General features: G+C 44.5%; 1 protein-coding gene across 9 annotated transcripts in view; it reads right to left on the reverse strand.

Moving 5' to 3' along the window:
* Window positions 1–19636, reverse strand: part of LOC117357784 (WD repeat-containing protein 64-like) — a 163087-nt gene that overhangs the window by 85208 nt on the left and 58243 nt on the right. For all 9 annotated transcript variants that reach the window (XR_004538861.1, XR_004538864.1, XR_004538863.1 and 6 more), the window contains exons 10-12: window positions 17404–17644; window positions 14138–14243; window positions 3663–3814 (exon numbers count right to left, since the gene is read on the reverse strand). Coding sequence is in view for 6 of the 9 variants with exons in the window: in XM_033938907.1 (XP_033794798.1) it covers window positions 3663–3814; window positions 14138–14243; window positions 17404–17644 (499 nt within the window). In the remaining 3 variants the exon portion in view is untranslated. The remainder of the gene's footprint in view (window positions 1–3662; window positions 3815–14137; window positions 14244–17403; window positions 17645–19636) is intronic.

Genomic DNA, 19636 nt, shown 5'->3' on the forward strand with positions numbered 1-19636 from the left:
AGAACGGGTTACAATAAAATAAAATTTGGTACTTAGAACTTTTCTATCTGTCCCGAAGGCTCACAATCTAGCTAAAGTACCCGAGTAAACAATTAATAAAATAGTAAAAATATAACAAAATTCCCAAAATGGTGAGGGAAGGGTACAATTCAAATAATAAAAAAAGAAAAGAATGTAGGATGTAAGTTCAAGACAAAGACTGGCCAAAATGTCTCCCTTTATCTTGTTCTGGCGGGCCCTCTGCCACCATGAATATGTATGAGAAAAATATGTATACTATGGAGGTAGTGCTTAGAAAAATGTATCATGAATATTCATTGTGGATATTTTGAAAACCAGGATGTGTGTGTGTGTGTGGGGGGGGGGGGGGTTCTTCCCCCTAGGGCCGGCCCAATGACTAAGCAGACTAGGGGCTCCTTTTACAAAGGTGCGCTAAGTGTTTTAGCGCACGCTAACAACACACTAAATGCTAACGTGTGCATGTTAGTCTATGGACGCGTCAGCACGCGCGTATATTTAGCGTGCGTTAAAACGCATAGCGCACCTTAGTAAAAAAGGGGGATGGTGTCTGTTTTGGGTGCTACCACCAACTAGAACTGCCCGACTTAGGGAAAAAAGTTTTGATTTGATTCAATTTGGCTTATTGAACTGATTTTTTAAAATTCGATTTGATTCACTTTCAATGACATAGCTTTTAAGTTTAAAGTTGAATCAGGTCTTATTAAACAAGCCAGATTAATACAAATCGATTCTGCACAGTTGGTGCTAACAGAAAACCAGGTCCTTTTCATACACACAGAACACAGATATACCCTTGCCCAGGATGGAATAAGTAATCACAAACTAACCCCCTCCTTTACTAAGGTGCGCTAATACGTCCATAGACTAACATTCACGCGTTAGCATTTAGCACGTGCTAATTCGATTAGCGTGCGTTAATCAGTTAGCGCACCTTAGTAAAAGAGGGCCTAAGTAAAGCAAAGGAGAAAGGATGGTGACCTTTGACATGCAGCCTTAAATCTTGTCAAGCTGATGGAGGAATAATAAGCCTCTAGTTTAACCTTTTCCTATCGTAATAAATTTTACGTTACGCTGGTTCCAATTGTAATTATTTTGTATTATTCACCGTTATCATTTATGGCTATTGTAAGCATAATGTAAATAAGTCATAAGTCTGTAAATTCAAATATTTTGTGTTCCTGGCTCTTTATTAGTCCATACAGACTGTTTATCCACGATGGCAACGACATTTTTGGAATGTCCCGTCATCCGGGGGACATGATAGGAAAAGATTAAAAGCTTCCTTGCGTGTAAAAAGTGGCATTTACACCGGTAGATTGCACACACATGTAAAATGCAATGTCAGAAAGCCACGATGAAGGGCATTTTCAAAACACAAAAAACATCCAAAAATCGGCACTTGGACGTTTTTCTCTGCAAAACGCCAGACCAAGTGCCAATAATCGAAACAAAGAACGTAGACATTTGGCAGGACATTCACCCTCCACAATGTCAAACTCAGAAAGGGCCATGTTGGAGGCACGTTTTGGACGGGCTTTGGGCCAGGTTAGGCTTGGACGTTGTACGGCAAAAATCGAACCTTTTGCAGGACATCCTAGACCAGGGGTGTCAAAGTCCCTCCTCGAGGGCCGCAATCCAGTCGGGTTTTCAGGATTTCCCCAATGAATATGCATGAGATCTATTTGTTTCCAAGTTAGACCAGTGTTAGAAGCATCTAAGTGCCAAAAAGGTACCCAAACTGACCAGACGACCACTGGAGGGATTAAGTAATGACCCCACCCCCACATACACACATACTTTCCAAGTGGTAACTAACCCCCCCTCCCCAAAATATGAATAAAACAGTACAATCCTGTCTGTAGACCAGCAGCATCTGGTATGGGAAAGATTAGTAAAACATCACACAGGGATCTTAAGTAGCCTGGTGAGTGGACTAATGAAAAAGAAACCAGTGGGGAGTGGGATTGTGCACATCAACCTTGGAAACAACAACTTTTAATAAAAACTGAGCACACATATAAATACATAAATACAGGAATAAGATGCCCTTAGTCATAAAAACATAAGAATAGCCGCAGCTGGGTCAAACCAGTGATCCATCGTGCCCAACAGTCCGCTACCGCAGTAGCCCCCAAGTCAAAGACCAGTGCCCCAACCAAGACCAGCCCTACCTGTGTACGCTCCAGTTCAGCAGGAACTTGTCTAACTTTGCCTTGAATCCCTGGAGGGTGTTTTCCCCTATGACAGTCTTCGGAAGAGCGTTCCAATTTTCCATCACTCTCTGGGTGAAGAAGAACTTCCTTACGTTTCTACGGAATCTATCCCCTTTTAACTTTAGAGAGTGCCCTCTCGTTCTTCCTACCTTGGAGAGGGTGAACAACCTGTATTTATCTACTAAGTCTATTCCCTTCAGTACCTTGAATATTTCAATCATGTCCCCTCTCAATCTCCTCTGTTCGAGGGAGAAGAGGCCCAATTTCTCTAATCTCTCACTGTATGGCAACTCCTCCGGCCCTTGTCTAACTTGGTCTTGAATCCCTGGAGGGTGTTTTCCCCTAAGACAGACTCCGGAAGAGCGTTCCAGTTTTCTACCACTCTCTGGGTGAAGAAGAACTTCCTTATGTTTGTACGGAATCTATCCCCTTTCAACTTTAGAGAGTGTCCTCTTGTTCTCCCTACCTTGGACAGGGCGAACAACCTGCCTTTATCTACTAGGTCTATTCCCTTCATTATCTTGAATGTTTCGATCATGTCCTCTCTTAGTCTCCTCTTTTCAAGGGAGAAGAGGCCCAGTTTCTCTAATCTCTCACTGTATGGCAACTCCTCCAGCCCCTTAACCATTTTAGTCGCTCTTCTCTGGACCCTTTCGAGTAGACTTAGAACCACAGAGAGGAGAAAGTGTGAGGCCACAGAAACATCCATGTTGAACATGTCCAGATCTAGACCATTTGAAGGTGGGAGGGGCCAGCATTGTAATGGGCTGACCACATAGACATGCCAGCAGAGGGCACTGCTGTGAACCCCCCTTGAATTTCGGGGGAGTATTGTACATCGATTGATGAGTGGCTCAGATGCAGAACTTCATGTCGCCAGATTTCTGCTCTTTGGGCAGGCCAGGGATGGGACACTGCTTAAGCAGGGCAAGAATGTCTCGGTCATCAGACAACATTGCATCAGCTTTCTAGAACAATGGATGAAGAAGCTTTGCTCTGTGGCCCATGGCTAATAATGTTGACTGTGATGCCCCAGATGTGTTTGTGAGTAGAGACAGATTTTATAGGCGAATCTTAATTCGGTGTGGTAGCCGTGCTACTCCACTTTTTCTTTTGTTTCATTTCTGTGTATTAACATGTGTGAATTAAAACTTGAGGTATTGTAACCTAGTAAAGATCAGCCTGACTGACATGGAAGCCCAAAGAAATGAAAGCCAAAATATGCAGAAAAATAAGTGGAGAGGAAAATTATTTTTGATAAGAATGAATAGTAATTAATTGTTTAGACCATGATTTAGGTACAGGGGCCTTCCTGTGAACGCTGAGTTGCCAGAATCCACTTCACTTGCCTCAGTTACCTGACCCTAGAGTAACAATTACCCCAAAGAGTACTGGACAGCAGGAGAGAGAAAATGGCCGCTTGCCTACCTGTCTTGCAGCTGCAGGAGAGCAAGGGAATCTGTTGCTATACAGAGGACTCTCAGCTCAGGTGCGAAGTGACAAACTACCATTTCTCCACTGATTCCACTGGCCTTTGGAATGACGCTGAGCAGGCAGGACTGGTCTTCAATGTTCCATACCTTTCCAATGAAGATACACAACAGGTAGAGTGTGGCACTGATACAGTTGGAACTAACATATATGAAGGAGTTGATATTCAAATGGAATACACTTCTCCCTCTGAATTCGCGAGGATTAAGGGCAGAGCCGGCCCGCAAATACAGAAAAATTGACCCACCCCCCCACCTCCCTCCAGCATCCCAGACCTCCCCAGACCTTACCTGGTGGTCTAGCGGTGACGTGGGGCAGGAGCGATCTTTCTATGCTCCTGCCCCGTGCAGAGCCACCATCAAAAATGGCTGCCGTGAGTTCCTGTTGTAGTCTCATGAGACCATGGGAACTCACAGCAGCCATTTTTGATGACGGCTCTGCATGGGCAGGAGCGTAGGAAGATCGCTCCTGCCCTGCATCACTGGGACGCAGTGATTTAGCGTTTTAAAACTAGGGGCAAAAATCACAAATAACTGAATTCGAGGGTGCTAAACCCACAGATTCGGAGGAAGAAGTGTATACTGTAACTAGGTTGGAAGACTCCTACCTGGTAATGTCCTGCTGGCAGGCTCTGCCACTAATAGTCTATGGCATTTAACTGGACAGTACCACTAAATATCACCACAGACTACTGTGGTAGTATCCAGTTAATGCTGGGAGGGAGGAAGGGTGTGAATGGAGTCAGGACAGAGCTGAGATGTATTTGATTTATTACCTTGAAATACCACATATCACGTTTTGTTACAGGGAGCTTTATTGGCTCCCATTTGAGGCCCATGCGAAGTTCAAACTGAAAACACTCTGTTATAAACCTTATATGGTCATGTACCTGTTAGAATTATTTACAACAAACCTTCTACTACGTAATACTCCGTTATTTGTTTTTCCCCCGATTCGAGGTTGTGTGTATAAGAAGTTCCAGCAATGACTGGTACCATTAGCAACACAGTCTTTCTCATCGAGGCAGGCAGCCCACACAGTTTCCCGACGCTTGCCAGCACTAAGGAGAGGGGTCTTTGGACTCCTTTTGATTTCATCTATTTGCGGCAGGGACAGCCACCGGTGTCGCAAGCAGCACAGTTTTTCCATCGGGGCAGGCAGCCCCTGCAGCAGCCCGACGCTTGCCAGCGTGAAGGAGAGGGGTCCTGGCGGACTCCTTTAAAAGGCCATCTAATCGCAGCACACGGTCCGCGGTTGCGTGTCTGGGGCCGCAAGCCCAAAGGGGCAGGACATGCCTTTTTTGACTCCCTTCGGAGCCCGTGAGGAGTCGGGAGAGGATTGATACTGATTCCTTCCGCCATGGGTAAAAGAAAGGCGAAAATACATCCTTTACCTTCAGGAGTGGGTCCATTGGATCAGTACCTTTTGGCTCCTTCTTCACCACGGTTGGAAGAGCAGGTGACTTTAAGTATGCAGTTCGCTTCCCTCTCCTCGGGAGAGCCGTCACCACCTCCCCCGCCATCAACCTTAGTTGGAAGAATAGAGACACCCTCTAAAGAAGAGGTTGCTACCTCTTCCTTACAAATTAGTCTGGGGGTGTGAGAACAAAAGGACTGACTCCTGTCCAAATGGTTATGGACAAAGTTATCACTTTAAATGACATAAGGCTTACTGTTAATAGAATTGAATCTTCATTACAGAATACAGTTTTGAAATTGTGTCAGTTCTCCACAGATACTTCCGTTAAAGTAAATGAGCATGAAAATCGAATAACAGAGCTAGGAAATAAACTAGATAAACTGAATCAATCTGTGGGTAATTTATAGAATACTGCTCTTTCTAATGTTAAAGATAGTATATTGTTTCATGCTAAGATGGAAAGAATGGAGAATTATATAATCTAATCTAATGCTTGGCTTTATATACCGAGATATATACAGCTAGATCAGTCCAAGAAAGGTTGACTCGGTTTACAATAATGAACTTAACAAATAAAAAACATAAAGAATAAGACTAAGTTTCGGAAGATTTTCGGAAGATTAATTTTCAAAATGTTTAGCAAATAAAATGGTTTTTAAAGATTTACGAAAAATTTGGAGTGAACCGGAACTCCTTAAAAGGAGTGGAAGATCATTCCAAAGTTGAGAGAGCTTAAAAATCAGAGATTGATTAAAAATCTTGACTCCTTTTACCCCTTTCTTGGAAGGAAGAGATAATTTAAATTGTTGATTACCTCTTGCAAAGGAAAATCTGTAAACGTTCCAAGATAAAGGAAGGAGAGGAGTAAAGATGCCATATAGGATTTTTAAAACAACACAAGCACATTTGAATTGAACTCTAAAATAAACCGGGAGCCAATGGAGACTGGAGCAACGGAGTCACGTGTCAAATTTTCGTTTCCCAAAGATCAATTTCACAGCAGTATTCTGAATCAGTTGCAATCTATGAAGACAAGTTTTGTGATACTGAAGTGGATAAACATTGCAATAATTGATAGTCAGGAATCTTCGTTTCTGCAATTTCCCTATAGTACGAATGTATATGAGGGACATTTGAACCTGATAACCTCTATCACATTCCAAAGGCTTCCAAGGAAGAGGCAGATGAGGGGGAAATTGATAAATGAGTTTTACCTGATAGCTTGGATCAGTCTCAATTTTTAGAATCATCTAAAGACACAATCACGAAACGAGCTACACTCTTAGTAGTTTTCAAAACGGAGTTAGAGAAGCAAACAATTTTAAAGTTATATTTGACTCAAACACAAGCTCTGTTTTGTGGCCAGCGAGTCATGATTTTTCCTGATGTCTCTAAACAGACTCAATTCAAAAGGAAGCAATTCCTAGCGTTTAGGCCTAAGGCTTTAGCAGTGGGTGCGACCTTTTAAAAAAAATTTTTTTCTGTAAATGCCTTATTTCATATGCAAGCGATAAATATGTCTTCTGAGACCCAGTCCAGTTGGATAGTTTCTTAAAAAGTAGAATCTTAGGTTTTCATTCAGGTTTTCTTACTAGGGAGGATAATCGACGACATGTAAAGGTTTAAGCCACATTTTGCCTGCTAAAAAGTTAAAAAGTTCTCATTTACTAAATTTAATCTGTTAGTTGGTACTTACGGCCAGATAATGTAAAATTTTAGATTGTTTTATTGAGTATTTTTTTTGCTGATGGATGTAATTGATATTCCTTTATTTTATTATATAATTTGTAACAAATAAAAAAAGAAGTTCCAGCAATGCTCAAAGCCTGGTCTCGCTCTCTCCGAGATTATCTCGGAGAGAGCGAGACCAGAAGGCTTTGAGCATGCGCAAATGCTCAAAGCCTAGTCCAGCCCGGCACAGGAAGAAGGAGGATTTCTCTCGCACCGCCCAGCCCAGCCCAACCCAACGAGGGAGGATCTTCGGGCACTGGCACTGGCACATCCTGTGCATTGGTGCTGGTGCCGGTGCCCAATCGGGTAAGCGTTGTCTTTGCGGTGCTGGGGGGGGATGTAGGATCGCGGGGGGAGGGGGGGTGACGCGAGCGGGGGGGAGGATGCCGGTTCGCAGGGGGAATGCCGGATCAGAATGAAAAAAAAATTTGTACAACACGCTCATACGTATAACGCGCATGGTTATGCACGGTTTGTAAAATTGTGTATAACGCGCGCGTTATATGCGTGAAAATACGATAATGTCTACTTTGTAGAATGTCCAGTTTTCTATTTTTATGAACGGAATCGATCCGCAAGGTTTTGAGGTCTAGAAATGTAATAGCATTAAAGTGGGGTCTCGATTATCACAGCAATCAAGTTATAATCACTAGCAGCTCCCCCTCCCAGCTGAACCTTCTTGCAAACGGCAGCATCAGCAGCAATCTTCGCGGCCTTCTCCCACCGGGGCGTTACATGTGCCACAGTGATGCGGCAGAGGAACGCCCCAGCGGGAGAAAGCCGCGAAGATTGATGCTGATGCTGCCGTTTTCAAGAAGGTAATGTATGTTGGTCTCGCGGTGGGTTCAGCTGGGAGGGAGAGCTAAAGGGTTGGCAGGGTGAGTGATGGTACATGGCGGGAGGGGGGATGCGCTGCTGCCGGTGAATCCAGCGCCTCAGCTAGGGCTTATTTTGGGGGTAGGGCTTATTTGCAGGGAAACACAGTATATGTACAGACACAGACCGTGCAAGTCTGCCCAGTAACTGGCCTAGTTCAATCTTTAATATTATTTTCTGATTCTAAATCTTCTGTGTTCATCCCACGCTTCTTTGAACTCAGTCACACTTTTACTCTCCACCACCTCTCTCGGGAGCGCATTCCAGGCATCCACTACCCTCTCCGTAAAGTAGAATTTCCTAACATTGCCCCTGAATCTACCACCCCTCAACCTCAAATTATGTCCTCTGGTTTTACCATTTTCCTTTCTCTGGAAAAGATTTTGTTCTACGTTAATACCCTTCAAGTATTTGAACGTCTGAATCATATCTCCCCTGTCTCTCCTTTCCTCTAGGGTCGACATATTCAGGGCTTCCAGTCTCTGCTCATATGTCTTTTGTTGAAGGTACGTAGAGGTGATCATTCTGTGTGTCAATTAGTGGAGCTACTGTAAATACCTTTTCATCTGTAAACCAGATGAAGTTGACACTGTGTTCCGGGTACTTGGTCAAAAGCTGCTTGCATCATGTCAAGTGTGTGTCTTTGTTGTGTAAAGATAACTCTTGGGCATGACGCTTTTTAAGACATTTGAATTTCAGATCGCCATGAATTGTCCTAACCACAGTTGTCTGGCTCAATATAAGATCGTGTACAACATTAATGTGTTCTTGTGAGTGAATCTAGCACGGTCATCCGCTGCCTGGTTTACGATCCACAGTGCCCATTGCTCGGTTCTTGCATAGCAGCACATCAAGGCCGTTTTTGTTCCAACCCTTCTGTAGGAACTCTCAACAATCGTTGACTGCTGGACCTGTCAGCAGAACCAGGTTCTTTATCAGAATTTGTCTTCTGCGGCGAAAACCATTTTGATACAGAAATTGTTTACAAACTATCATCTGTTTCTGCGCGAATCCAACACCAACAATTCATTTTCACGAGGTAGTGTTATGATGCGATGGGAAATATTTACAACATTTTACAACAACTTCATTCAGGACATGACGCGCTACATAAGAATCGGCCGAGTTCTGTGGAAGATATGAAAAGACTATTTTGGCGTGGGGGTTTTTCAGTTCACAGTGTATAAAGGAAAATTTGAACATGTTACTCCTCTACTCAAAGAGGCCCACTGGCTCCCTATCACTCATCGTATAACCTACAAAATCATTCTACTCTCATTTAAAATTAAACATTCCCATCAACCACTATTCCTCGATAAATTACTGATTCCACAATGTTCCCCTCGCACACTTAGATCTACTGACCAAAAACTCCTTTTCATTCCTTCTCTCAAAGACTTCTACTACACCCGAAAAATTAATTTTGCAGTAACCGCTCCTACACTATGGAACTCTCTTCCACAATACCTTCGGGACGAACAAAATCTAATTAATTTCAAGACTGGCTTAAAGACCTTCTTATTCCAAGACGCTTATGACCGTCCCTAGATCCCTTTCTCTCTTTTTTACTTCGTTTTTTTAATGCGAGTAAGTAATCGCTCCAACAACGCTACCATACCCCACTTGTTCAACCCTTCCCCCACCCTTTCCTATCTTAACTAATATATGTAACTTCTCCCTTTCTTCCCCTCCTATCCTCACTTTCCAGTTAGTCTAGTTAATGTCATTTTCGTTCACTTCATTGTATTTAATTATTATTTACTTTTACTATACTTTGTAAACCGGCCAGATATTCATTTGATGGTCGGGATATTAAAAAATTAATAAACTTGGAAACTTGGAATGGCACTTTTGCATGCGTCTGCTATTATGGAAGTCTAGCGTAAGTCCACTTTTATGCATCTAATTTCACGTAGGCGTGAGCACCTATGCCAGTTCAATGGCTGGGGTAAAGGTTCATCAGTTAGGTATGTAAGAACATAAGAATTACTCAATAACAAAAAACATCCAGAATTATTCACAGCACTATGTACTAAAAATTGGAGAAAAGACCTCAGTGTCTAATAGGAGTTGAAAAAAACCCAAACTCTCCACATAGACTTTCCTGCTTCAATATTACACCAATTTTGAATCAGGGAGACACATCCTCGGTCTAAAAAACTCCAAAGGCAACTATCTAAGAAAAGCAGTTGATCACATAAAGTGCATGATTCAAAATCTTATAAACATTAAATTCGGACATATGCCTGAAAAAAAACACGCCCACTTATCTTTTTTGAAGTATCCTAGGGCTGGATTTATTTTGAAGCAGGAAAAATCGCCAAAATGAAGCCAATGCTTAATATAGAAAAGCGATTAAATTAGAACCGCAATGTCTTCTCACATGTCCATTTCTAACAGGCCACCACATAAGAATTGCCATACTGGGACAGACTGAAGGTCCATCAAGTCCAGTATCTTGTTGACCCCCGAGTACCTGGCAGAAACCCAAAGAGTAGCAACTTTCCAGAGCTGCTATTGTGATGTCATACATAGAAACATAGAAGATGACGGCAGAAAAGGGCTACAGCCCATCAAGTCTGCCCACTCTGCTTACCCACCCCCTGTCTATGCCCTAATGACCCAATTTCCTTATCTTGACCCTCGTAGGGATCCCACATGGGTATCCCATTTATTCTTAAAGTCTGGCGCGCTATCTGCCTCGATCACCTGCACTGGAAGCTTGTTCCAATGATCAACCACTCTCTCTGTGAAGAAATACTTTCTGGTGTCGCCATGAAATTTTCCGCCCCTGAGTTTGAGCGGGTGCCCTCTTGTGGCCGAGGGTCCCTTGAGAAAGAAAATATCATCTTCCACTTCGACACTTCCCGTGAGGTACTTAAATGTTTCAATCATGTCTCCCCTCTCCCTACGTTCCTCGAGAGTGTAGAGCTGCAATTTGTTCAGTCTCTCTTCGTACGAGATACCCTTGAGCCCCGAGATCATCCTGGTGGCCATCCGCTGAATCGATTCAATTCTGCGCACATCTTTACTGTAATGTGGCCTCCAGAATTGCACACAGTACTCCAGATGAGGTTTCACCATGGCCCTGTACAACGGCATTATGACTTCAGGCTTTCGGCTGACAAAACTTCTATTGATACAACCCAACATCTGCCTTGCCTTAGATGAAGCCTTCTCCACTTGATTGGCAGTTTTCATGTCTGCACTGATGATTACTCCTAAATCTCGTTCTGCTAAAGTCCTAGTTAAAGTTTCTCCGTTCAAGAAGTACGTCCTGCATGGATTTCTGCTTCCGAGGTGCATGACCTTACATTTCTTAGCATTGAAGCCTAGCTGCCAGGTTGAGGACCAACTTTCCAATGTAAGCAGGTCCTGCGCCATATAATTCTGTAAACTGCATTCACTTACTATATTACATAGTTTGGCGTCATCGGCGAATAGTGTTATTTTACCTTGAAACCCTTGAGTCAGATCCCCTATGAATATGTTGAAAAGGAATGGACCCAGGACCGAGCCCTGCGGCACTCCACTGGTCACCTCTGATGTTTTAGAGAGGGTATCATTAACCACCACCCTCTGAAGTCTGCCACTCAGCCAATCATTGACCCATGCAGTTAGTGTCTCTCCTAACCCCATCGATTCCATCTTGCTTAGCAGCCTGCGGTGTGGGACACTGTCAAAAGCTTTACTGAAGTCCAGGTACATGACGTCCAAAGATTCTCCCAAGTCCAACTTTCTTGTTACCTAGTCAAAGAAGCTGATGAGATTGGATTGGCAGGACCTACCCTTGGTGAATACATGCTGACTGGGATCCCAAAGATTCCCTTCATTCAAGATCGTGTCCAATTTGCTTTTAATTAGTGTTTCCATGAGTTTGCACACTATTGATGTGAGACTCACCGGTCTATAATTCGCAGTCTCTGCCCTGCAACCCTTTTTATGCAGAGGAACGACATTAGCTAATTTCCAGTCCAGGGGAACTTTCCCCTTACTTAGGGAGAGATTGAATAGCTCAGCCAACGGTTTTGCCAGGACATCGCTCAATTCTCTGAGCACTCTTGGGTGCAATTTGTCTGGTCCCATGGCTTTGTTCACCTTGAGTCTTGCCAGTTCACTGTAAACTTCACCTGGTGTGAACTCAAAATTCTGAAACGGGTCTTCTGTGCTTTGTGTTGCCTTCAACTGCGGACCGTGTCCTGGTGCCTCACAGGTGAAGACTGAGCAGAAGTATTCATTCAATAGTTCGGCTTTATCGGAATCTGCTTCCACGTAACTTCCGTCCGGTCTTCTAAGGCGTACTATCCCGCCTGTGTTCCTTTTTCTGTCACTAATATACCTGAAGAAGGATTTGTCCCCCTTTTTAATGTTTTTTGCCAGAATTTCTTCCACTCGAAGTTTTGCCTCCCTAACTGCCATTTTGACCGCTGTAGACCTGGTCCTATATTCTACCTTTGCCTCTCTTTTCTCCGTGCGCTTGTAGGAGAGAAACGCTTTTTTCTTCTCCTTAATGAGGTGCGAGATCTCCACGGTGAACCATTGGGGTTTATTGTTTCTTTGTCGTTTATTTACTGATTTTATGAAGCGGCTAGTTGCTTCATGTATGGTTGATTTCAGTGTTAACCACTTAGCTTCTACATCATCGGTCTCCGCTTGGTCCTGCAGCGTCTGATGGACGAAATCTCCCATGCGTGCGAAGTCTGTGCCCCGGAAATTGAGTACCTTTGTTTTCGTGTTGGATCTAGGGAAGCCTTTCCTAAGGTTGAACCATACTATGTTGTGGTCGCTGGAGGCTAGCGTATCTCCTACTGAGACCTCTGAGACGCTTTCCCCGTTGGTGAGTACCAGGTCGAGGATCGCCTGGGCCCTAGTGGGCTCCGTTACCATTTGTTTGAGATGTGCTCCCTTTATGGAGGTTAAGAGCCTCCTGCTACCGCTGGTTGTCGCTGAAAATGAGTTCCAGTCTGCATCAGGCATATTGAAGTCCCCTAGCAGTACAGCTTCTCCTCGTAGAGTGATATTCTCTATGTCTTCAATTAATTCTGCGTCCATGTCTTCCAGTTGTCTTGGGGGTCTGTAAACCACACCTAGATACAGGCATTTTTCTCTGCCTCTTGCCCATTCCACCAATTACCCATTCCACCAATGCCGATGAGACAATTTCATCAGTGATGTCACAATGGCTTGATTGTCCTATACTTGGCTCACATAAGAACATAAGAATTGCCATACTGGGACAGACGTGAAAGTCCATCATGCCAGTATCTTTTTTTCAACAGTGGCCAACCCAGGTCCCAAGTACCCCGCTAGATCCCAAGGAGTAAAACAGATTTTATGCTGCTTATCCTAGGAATAAGCAGAGGATTTCCCCAAGCCATCTCAATAATGGCCTATGGACTTCTCTTTTAGGAAATTATCCAAACTTTTTTAAAACCCCGCTAAGCTCACTGATTTCACCACATTCTCCAGCAACGAATTCCAGAGTTTAATTACTCTCTGGTTTGTTTTAAATCTACTACTTAGTAGCTTCAATATATGCTCCCTAGTCCTCGTATTTTTGGAAAGACTAAACAAAGCAATTCACCTCTACCCTTTCCACTTTCCATCCCTTTTATCACCTTGGTCACTTTTGTTTAACCTTTTCTAATTTCTCTATATGTTTTTTTGAGATATGTTGACCAGACCTGAATGCAATACTCAAGGTGAGGTCACACAATGGAGTATGGCAATTCTTATGTTCTTAAGCTATTTTTTTCATATCAGAGAAATAGTAATTGCTGAATGAAATGCTAAGGAGAATACTTGCATTCCACTAATAAACAGTTATAAAGCTGAAGTCTCCAATGAAGATTCTTGTGAACATAATAACAAATTAAATCCTTTCCAACCTTGTCACAAAGTTCAAAATTATCTTGGATATTCCTGTTGGATAGCACAGAGTCCTACAAAATTCTAAGAAAAGGAGTCTCTTCCCCATCTTCACTAAGGGCTCCTTTTACTAAAGGCTATCATTGCCGCATGCGCTAACCCCTTGCTACCCGCCAAGACTTAACGCCAGCTCAATGCTAGCGCAGCTTAGTAAAAGGAGCCCTAAGTATCCAGCCTTTGGATTTCATCTTTTGACTTTCCCAAATCTGAGCTCGAAGCGAGTTACATTCGGATATGATGGTTATTGCTCTGTTCAAGGAGACTTACAATGTACCTCGGACAACAGAAAGTAAAGTGGTTTTGCTCAAGGTCACAAGGACTGATGGTGGGAGTAGTGGGATCTGATCTCTGGGCTTTGACAGTTCTCAGCCCACTGCTCCAACCCACTAGGCTTATCCTTCATATTTATTCAATAACTTACAAAAAAAAAAAAAAGGATAAATTAAGTCAGTTCTCACCATGACAGTGCTGTCCAGAGACACAGAGAACAGCCTCATGTTTCTATCTTCAATGCACAGGAAGCCAATTGGAGAAGAATGGCCAGACAACAGGCCAATGGGCCACCTACGGAAATAAAAGTTTCAATGTGGAATGTCACACACGCCATGGCAGCTACCTCACAAGTCAGAACCACAGAACAGGGAGGGGAGACGGCACACAGGGGAAAAGCAGAAAGTCCAATAGTGAGAGTGTGCTTGGAGAGAGCTGCTGGAAGAAATGTTTGTGAAATTAGGAACTGGGTTCAAGATATTTCTTTCTACTCCAAGCTTTGAATTAGACTTGTGCACAGGACCTGGGCCCCGATACACAGAAGGTTTCCTTGCAAGGAAACTCTCCTGCCGATGCACAAAAGGGTTCTCTGTGGCTGCCGTTGTAGCAGCAACCAAGAATCCTATGCTAATGCATTACAAGGAGCTCATTAGTATTCTAATGAGCAGTCAATGTAATGCACAGCAATGAAAAACGTTTCCCATGCAAACTTCACCAGCAAGATTGGCTCAGGAACTGTCAGGAAAGTAAGCCTATGACAGCCAATCCTGCTGATAAAGACCCCGACATTTAAAAAAACAAAACAACAATAACATCCCTTCCATCGCCCCCCCCCCCCCCGTCTCCCCTCCTTCCAAGCCCTAAGACAAAAAAAACACTTGGTGGTCCAGTGGATCCCCTCCCCCCCAGCCAGCATCTTTCCTTCCTCTCCCCTTTTCCCTCCCCCTGTACCATTATCTTTCTTTCTTCTCCCCCTTTCCCTCCCCCTCTGCCATTATTTTTCCTTCCTCTCCCCCTTCTCTTCCTCCTGTGCCAACAACTTTCTCTCCTTTCACCCTCTCCTCCCCCAGGCCAGTACTCTCCTTAGTAAAGCTTGCTTCATCGGGTCACTGTATCAGCAGCAATTCACACACGCTGCCTGCCGCTAACCCAGAATCTTCCCCTCTGCCATGGAGAGACTTCCGGGTTAGCGGCAGGCAGCGTGTGGGAATCATTGCTGATACCACAACCCGATAGCTCATTCATACTCTGATTCTTCCCTCTCTCCTTAAAGAATGACATGGGGATGGTTTTCAGTGGTTAACTGTGTCACCGTGTCATTCTCTAATGCACTTGGGCAGGGCTGCCCAAGTCCAGTCCTCGAGATCTACTGGCGGGCCAGGTTTTCAGGATATCCACAATGAACATGCATGAGAGAGATTTGCATATCAAGAAGGCAGTGCAGGCAAATCTCTCTCATGCATATTCATTGTGGATATTCTGAAAACCTGGACTGCCAGTAGATCTCGAGGACCGGACTTGGGCAGCCCTGCACTTGAGGATCAAAGTAGAAAGCCCTGAGTTAGAGCAGCTGACCGTAAGGCTTCTGATGTGCCATATTCAATGAGCATGCAAACAGGTGCCATGTTAAAATCATAGCAGTTGTTTTCTTTGAGCCTAATCAGTTGACTTCATTTTTAACGCTCTCCCGTTTGGAGGCAGAAAAATCATAAGCCCTAAGATTATTAATTAACCCTGCTCAGCCCTATAGCCAATTCTCAGTATAAGAATGTACTTTTGTTCAATTCTTCTTCTTTTGTTCTCGCTAAAGAATCTTGGATCCTATAATTAATGATTTTATTGTTATAGAATTATTTCTTGCTTTATATAGAATTACTAATCTTGCTTTCTGTACAAGTTATTCTTGATTGTATGATTTAAAAATCAATAAATATAATTCATAATAAAATCATAGCCTTAATCCATAGCTAATTGCGAAATGTTCTCTGCCTCTCAATGTGTGAGCAGTGATTTGCTCATACACTGACAAGAATGGGGACATTAAAAAAAGGGGGGTGGCCCAGTCTTCAAATGCCTGGTAGTTTGGCAGCCACCCAATCAGATCTGATCTAACCCCCTCTACTCCCCAAACTCGACATATAGCAGGGGTGTCAAAGTCCTTCCTAGAGGGCCACAATCCAGCCGGGTTTTCATGATTTCCCCAATGAATATGCATGAGATCTATTTGCATGTACTGCTTTCATTGTATGCTAATAGATCTCATGCATATTCATTGGGGAAATCCTGAAACCCGACTGGATTGTGGACCTCGAGGAGGAACTTTGACATCCCTGACATTTAGCTTTCTGCATCAGTCCATGGTGTCTAGTGGCACCCCCCACTCCCAACTCTTGAAGAAGCAGAAGAAGTAACCAACTTGCTTCTGGCTCAGCACCACCTTGGAAAATGACGGCAGTGCTTCCTGGGATGCACCAAGTAGGGTCAGTCTGCCATATAAGGGTATTTTTTCCTTATTTGGTAGTCTCTGCTGAAACTTATTTGGCATACCGACCAGGTACTGCCACTTTCCAATATAGCAGTGCTGAGGTCGGTATTGCTCTTACCTCTTCAAAGTATGACCGGAACGGTTTGGGGGAGGGCCAAGGGAGGAGGGGTCAAGGGGTGAGGGTGCTGCTAGCCACCAGGGGATTTTGGGGGGGGAGATTTGGGAAAAGGCTGAGTTGAGGAGTTGGGTTTGCCTCTGGGCCAATGCAGCAAGCTATTTAAAAGTGTGAGGGGGGTAAGGGGGCTCTTCTCCCTTTTCTACATCACCTCATACCTGGTAGTACAGGGGTGTCAAAGTCCCTCCTCGAAGGCCGCAATCCCGTCGGGTTTTCAGGATTTCCCCAATGAATATGCATGAGATCTATTAGCATACGATAAAAGCAGTGCATGCAAATAGATCTCGCGCACATTCATTGGGGAAATCCTGAAAACCCAACTGGATTCGGCCCTCAAGGACTGGAGTTGTGCACCTCTGATGTAACCCATTCTGAGCTCCTTGAGGAGGATGGGACAGAACAGGGGTGTCAAAGTTCCTCCTCGAGGGCCGCAATCCAGTCGGGTTTTCAGGATTTCCCCAATGAATATGCATGAGATCTATTAGCATACAATGAAAGCAGTGCATGCAAATAGATCTCATGCATATTCATTGGGGAAATCCTGAAAACCCTACTGGATTGCGGCCCTCGAGGAGGGACTTTGACACCCCTGTGGTAGTACATTTCTCTCATTGTGCTCACTCGGCAGACTTCGGCACATTTTAATATGCTGGGTGTGCTGGTATCTGTAGCATTAAAAACCCTTTCTGTATGGTTCATCCCATAATCAGCGCATAGACTGATGATTAGATGTGGGCTTCTTCCCGCTGTAGCTTTCTGAATCAGCCCCTTGATTTGGTTATTCAGCTGCTTACCCTGTGATATATGGATTCCAGAGGCGGATAATTCTGTCCAGCCCACCAGTCGCCAGAATGTTGCACTTTTTGCAGAAATCAAAGGTTTTGACGCCTTTGTGCACTTTAAAGACAGATTCGTCATCAGGAAGCCTCTTGGGCGAGACACCCCCCACCAGCACCGAACGCTTGCTTTTTATACTGCTTGAATCCAGAAGGTCCTTCAGCCGTTTCTGTACGTTCTTGGTTCCATCGACCCAGCCTGGCCCCAACACCCCCCACCCCCGAAAAAGAAAGCAAAGTTAAATCAAATGTTATCATTCTATTCTTGACCGTTTACAACGATTCCACAATTTGGAAAGTGACTCACTGTCCATGTGACACAAGGGAGGGCAGCTGGCAGGCAACCCCTGCCCAGGGAGAACCTAAGAATAGCCTTACTGTGTCAGACCAAAGGTCCTTCAAGCTCAGTAGCCCGTTCTCATGGTGGCCAAACCAGGTCTCTAGTACATGGCCAAAACCCAAAGAGTAACAACATTCCATGCTACAAGCAGTGGCTTCCCCCGTGTCTTTCTCAATAACAGACTATTAATTTATTCATTCCATTTTTTAGCCCGTCCTCCCAAAGGAGCCCAGAACAGGTTACAAATACATCCATAATAATCCAGACAGAACAGAGATGACATAATTTACATAAATTACAATATAGATATGACAATAAAACATTATATTACCTTACTGACTTCTATTCCGCCTCTACCTTGCAGTTCTAAGCGGATTACATCAGAAGATAACCGGACATTTCCAGGAACGAAAGTTACAATTAAGGAGCTGGTTTCATAATAAAGTTTTGAGAAGAGGGTACAAGATAGGTAGAGAAATTAGGAAAACGTCAGATGAAGCTGGAAGATTACGAGTAGAGAATGACACGGTGGCGGCTAGCCACGTTTAGCCGCGGGTAACCCGCCGGAACGGGGAATGAAAAATAACAGTCGCTGCGGAGACGGGGACAAGGCCATTCACCGCCCGTGGAGCGGTGAATGGTCTTGTCTCCGCAGTGAGGCATTTAGGATCGCGCGGTCCCCGCAGCCACCGCCCGCCCGTAGCGTTTAGCCAGCTCCCTCCCTCTACCTCACCTTAAATTCTGAGTTTGCCGGCTTCCATTTTCCTGAGCCGCACGCGTTCAAAAAGCCGTGCATGCGCGGCTGCGCGAGTCCATCAAACTTCTCCTCTGACGCAACCGGAAACAGGAAGTTGCAGGAGAGGAGAAGTTTGATGGACTCACGCAGCCGCACGTGCGCGTCTTTTTAAACGCATGCGGCTTGGGGAAAAAGGAAGCCGGCAAACTCAGAATGTAAGGTGAGGTGGAGGGAGGGAGCTGGCTAAACGCTGCGATCGGGTAGGTGGGGGCTGCTAGACCATGAGATCGCGTTTGTTCCCGGCTCATACTAGGAAGGAGGGAGTGAAAGGAAAAAAAATTCTGGGCCAAGGGGATGAAGAGGGAAAGAAAGAAACCCACAGCAGGAAAGAAAGGGGAAGACAGGCAGGTGAGCCAGATGCTGGAAGCAGGGGGGGGGGGAGAAAGAGGGAAAGAAGCTAGATGGGGTTGAAAAGAAGAGACACGCTGGTATGGAAGAGGAAGATAGGGGAAATCTGGACAGAGGAAGGTAACAGAAAGAGGGGAAATTATGTGCATGGGGCATAGGGACAGAGACATAAAGGGGACATGCCATGGGGATGGTAAATGGACACGGGGGGTGGACAATGGCATATACATAGGAGAGATATTAGAAATGGGGAAAATAGGAACACAGAAGCGAGATAGTTTGTGGGAATGGGACAGGGACAGAGCTCGCAGGCTCCAGCGGCTTGCACAAATTACATTGTAACGTGCCACGAAAATAAGAGGGAGGGAGGTAGATAGATAGGCCACGCAAGAGGAGCTGAAGGGTGGTAGAAAGGAACAGATTGTAAAGGAGGGAGGGAAGGGTGGTGGTGGAAAGGAATAGAACAGACATTGAAAGAGGGTAGAGAAGAACAGACCCTGAAGGGAAATGTGGAAGACAGAGTGGGGAGAAGATGCTGGAAGGGAAGAAGACAGATGCCAGACTATGGGGGAGCGGAGGGAAGAAGATGGGTGCTAGACCAATTGGGAGGGTGAAGGGAGAGGCACAGTAACAGCAAATGGAAGACGCAGAGAGAAGACACACAGTGGATGGAAGGAATTGAATGAGAAGATGTGGAAAGCAGAAAC

The sequence above is a fragment of the Geotrypetes seraphini genome, chromosome 1, assembly GCF_902459505.1.
Source record: "Geotrypetes seraphini chromosome 1, aGeoSer1.1, whole genome shotgun sequence".
Lineage (NCBI taxonomy): Eukaryota > Metazoa > Chordata > Amphibia > Gymnophiona > Dermophiidae > Geotrypetes > Geotrypetes seraphini.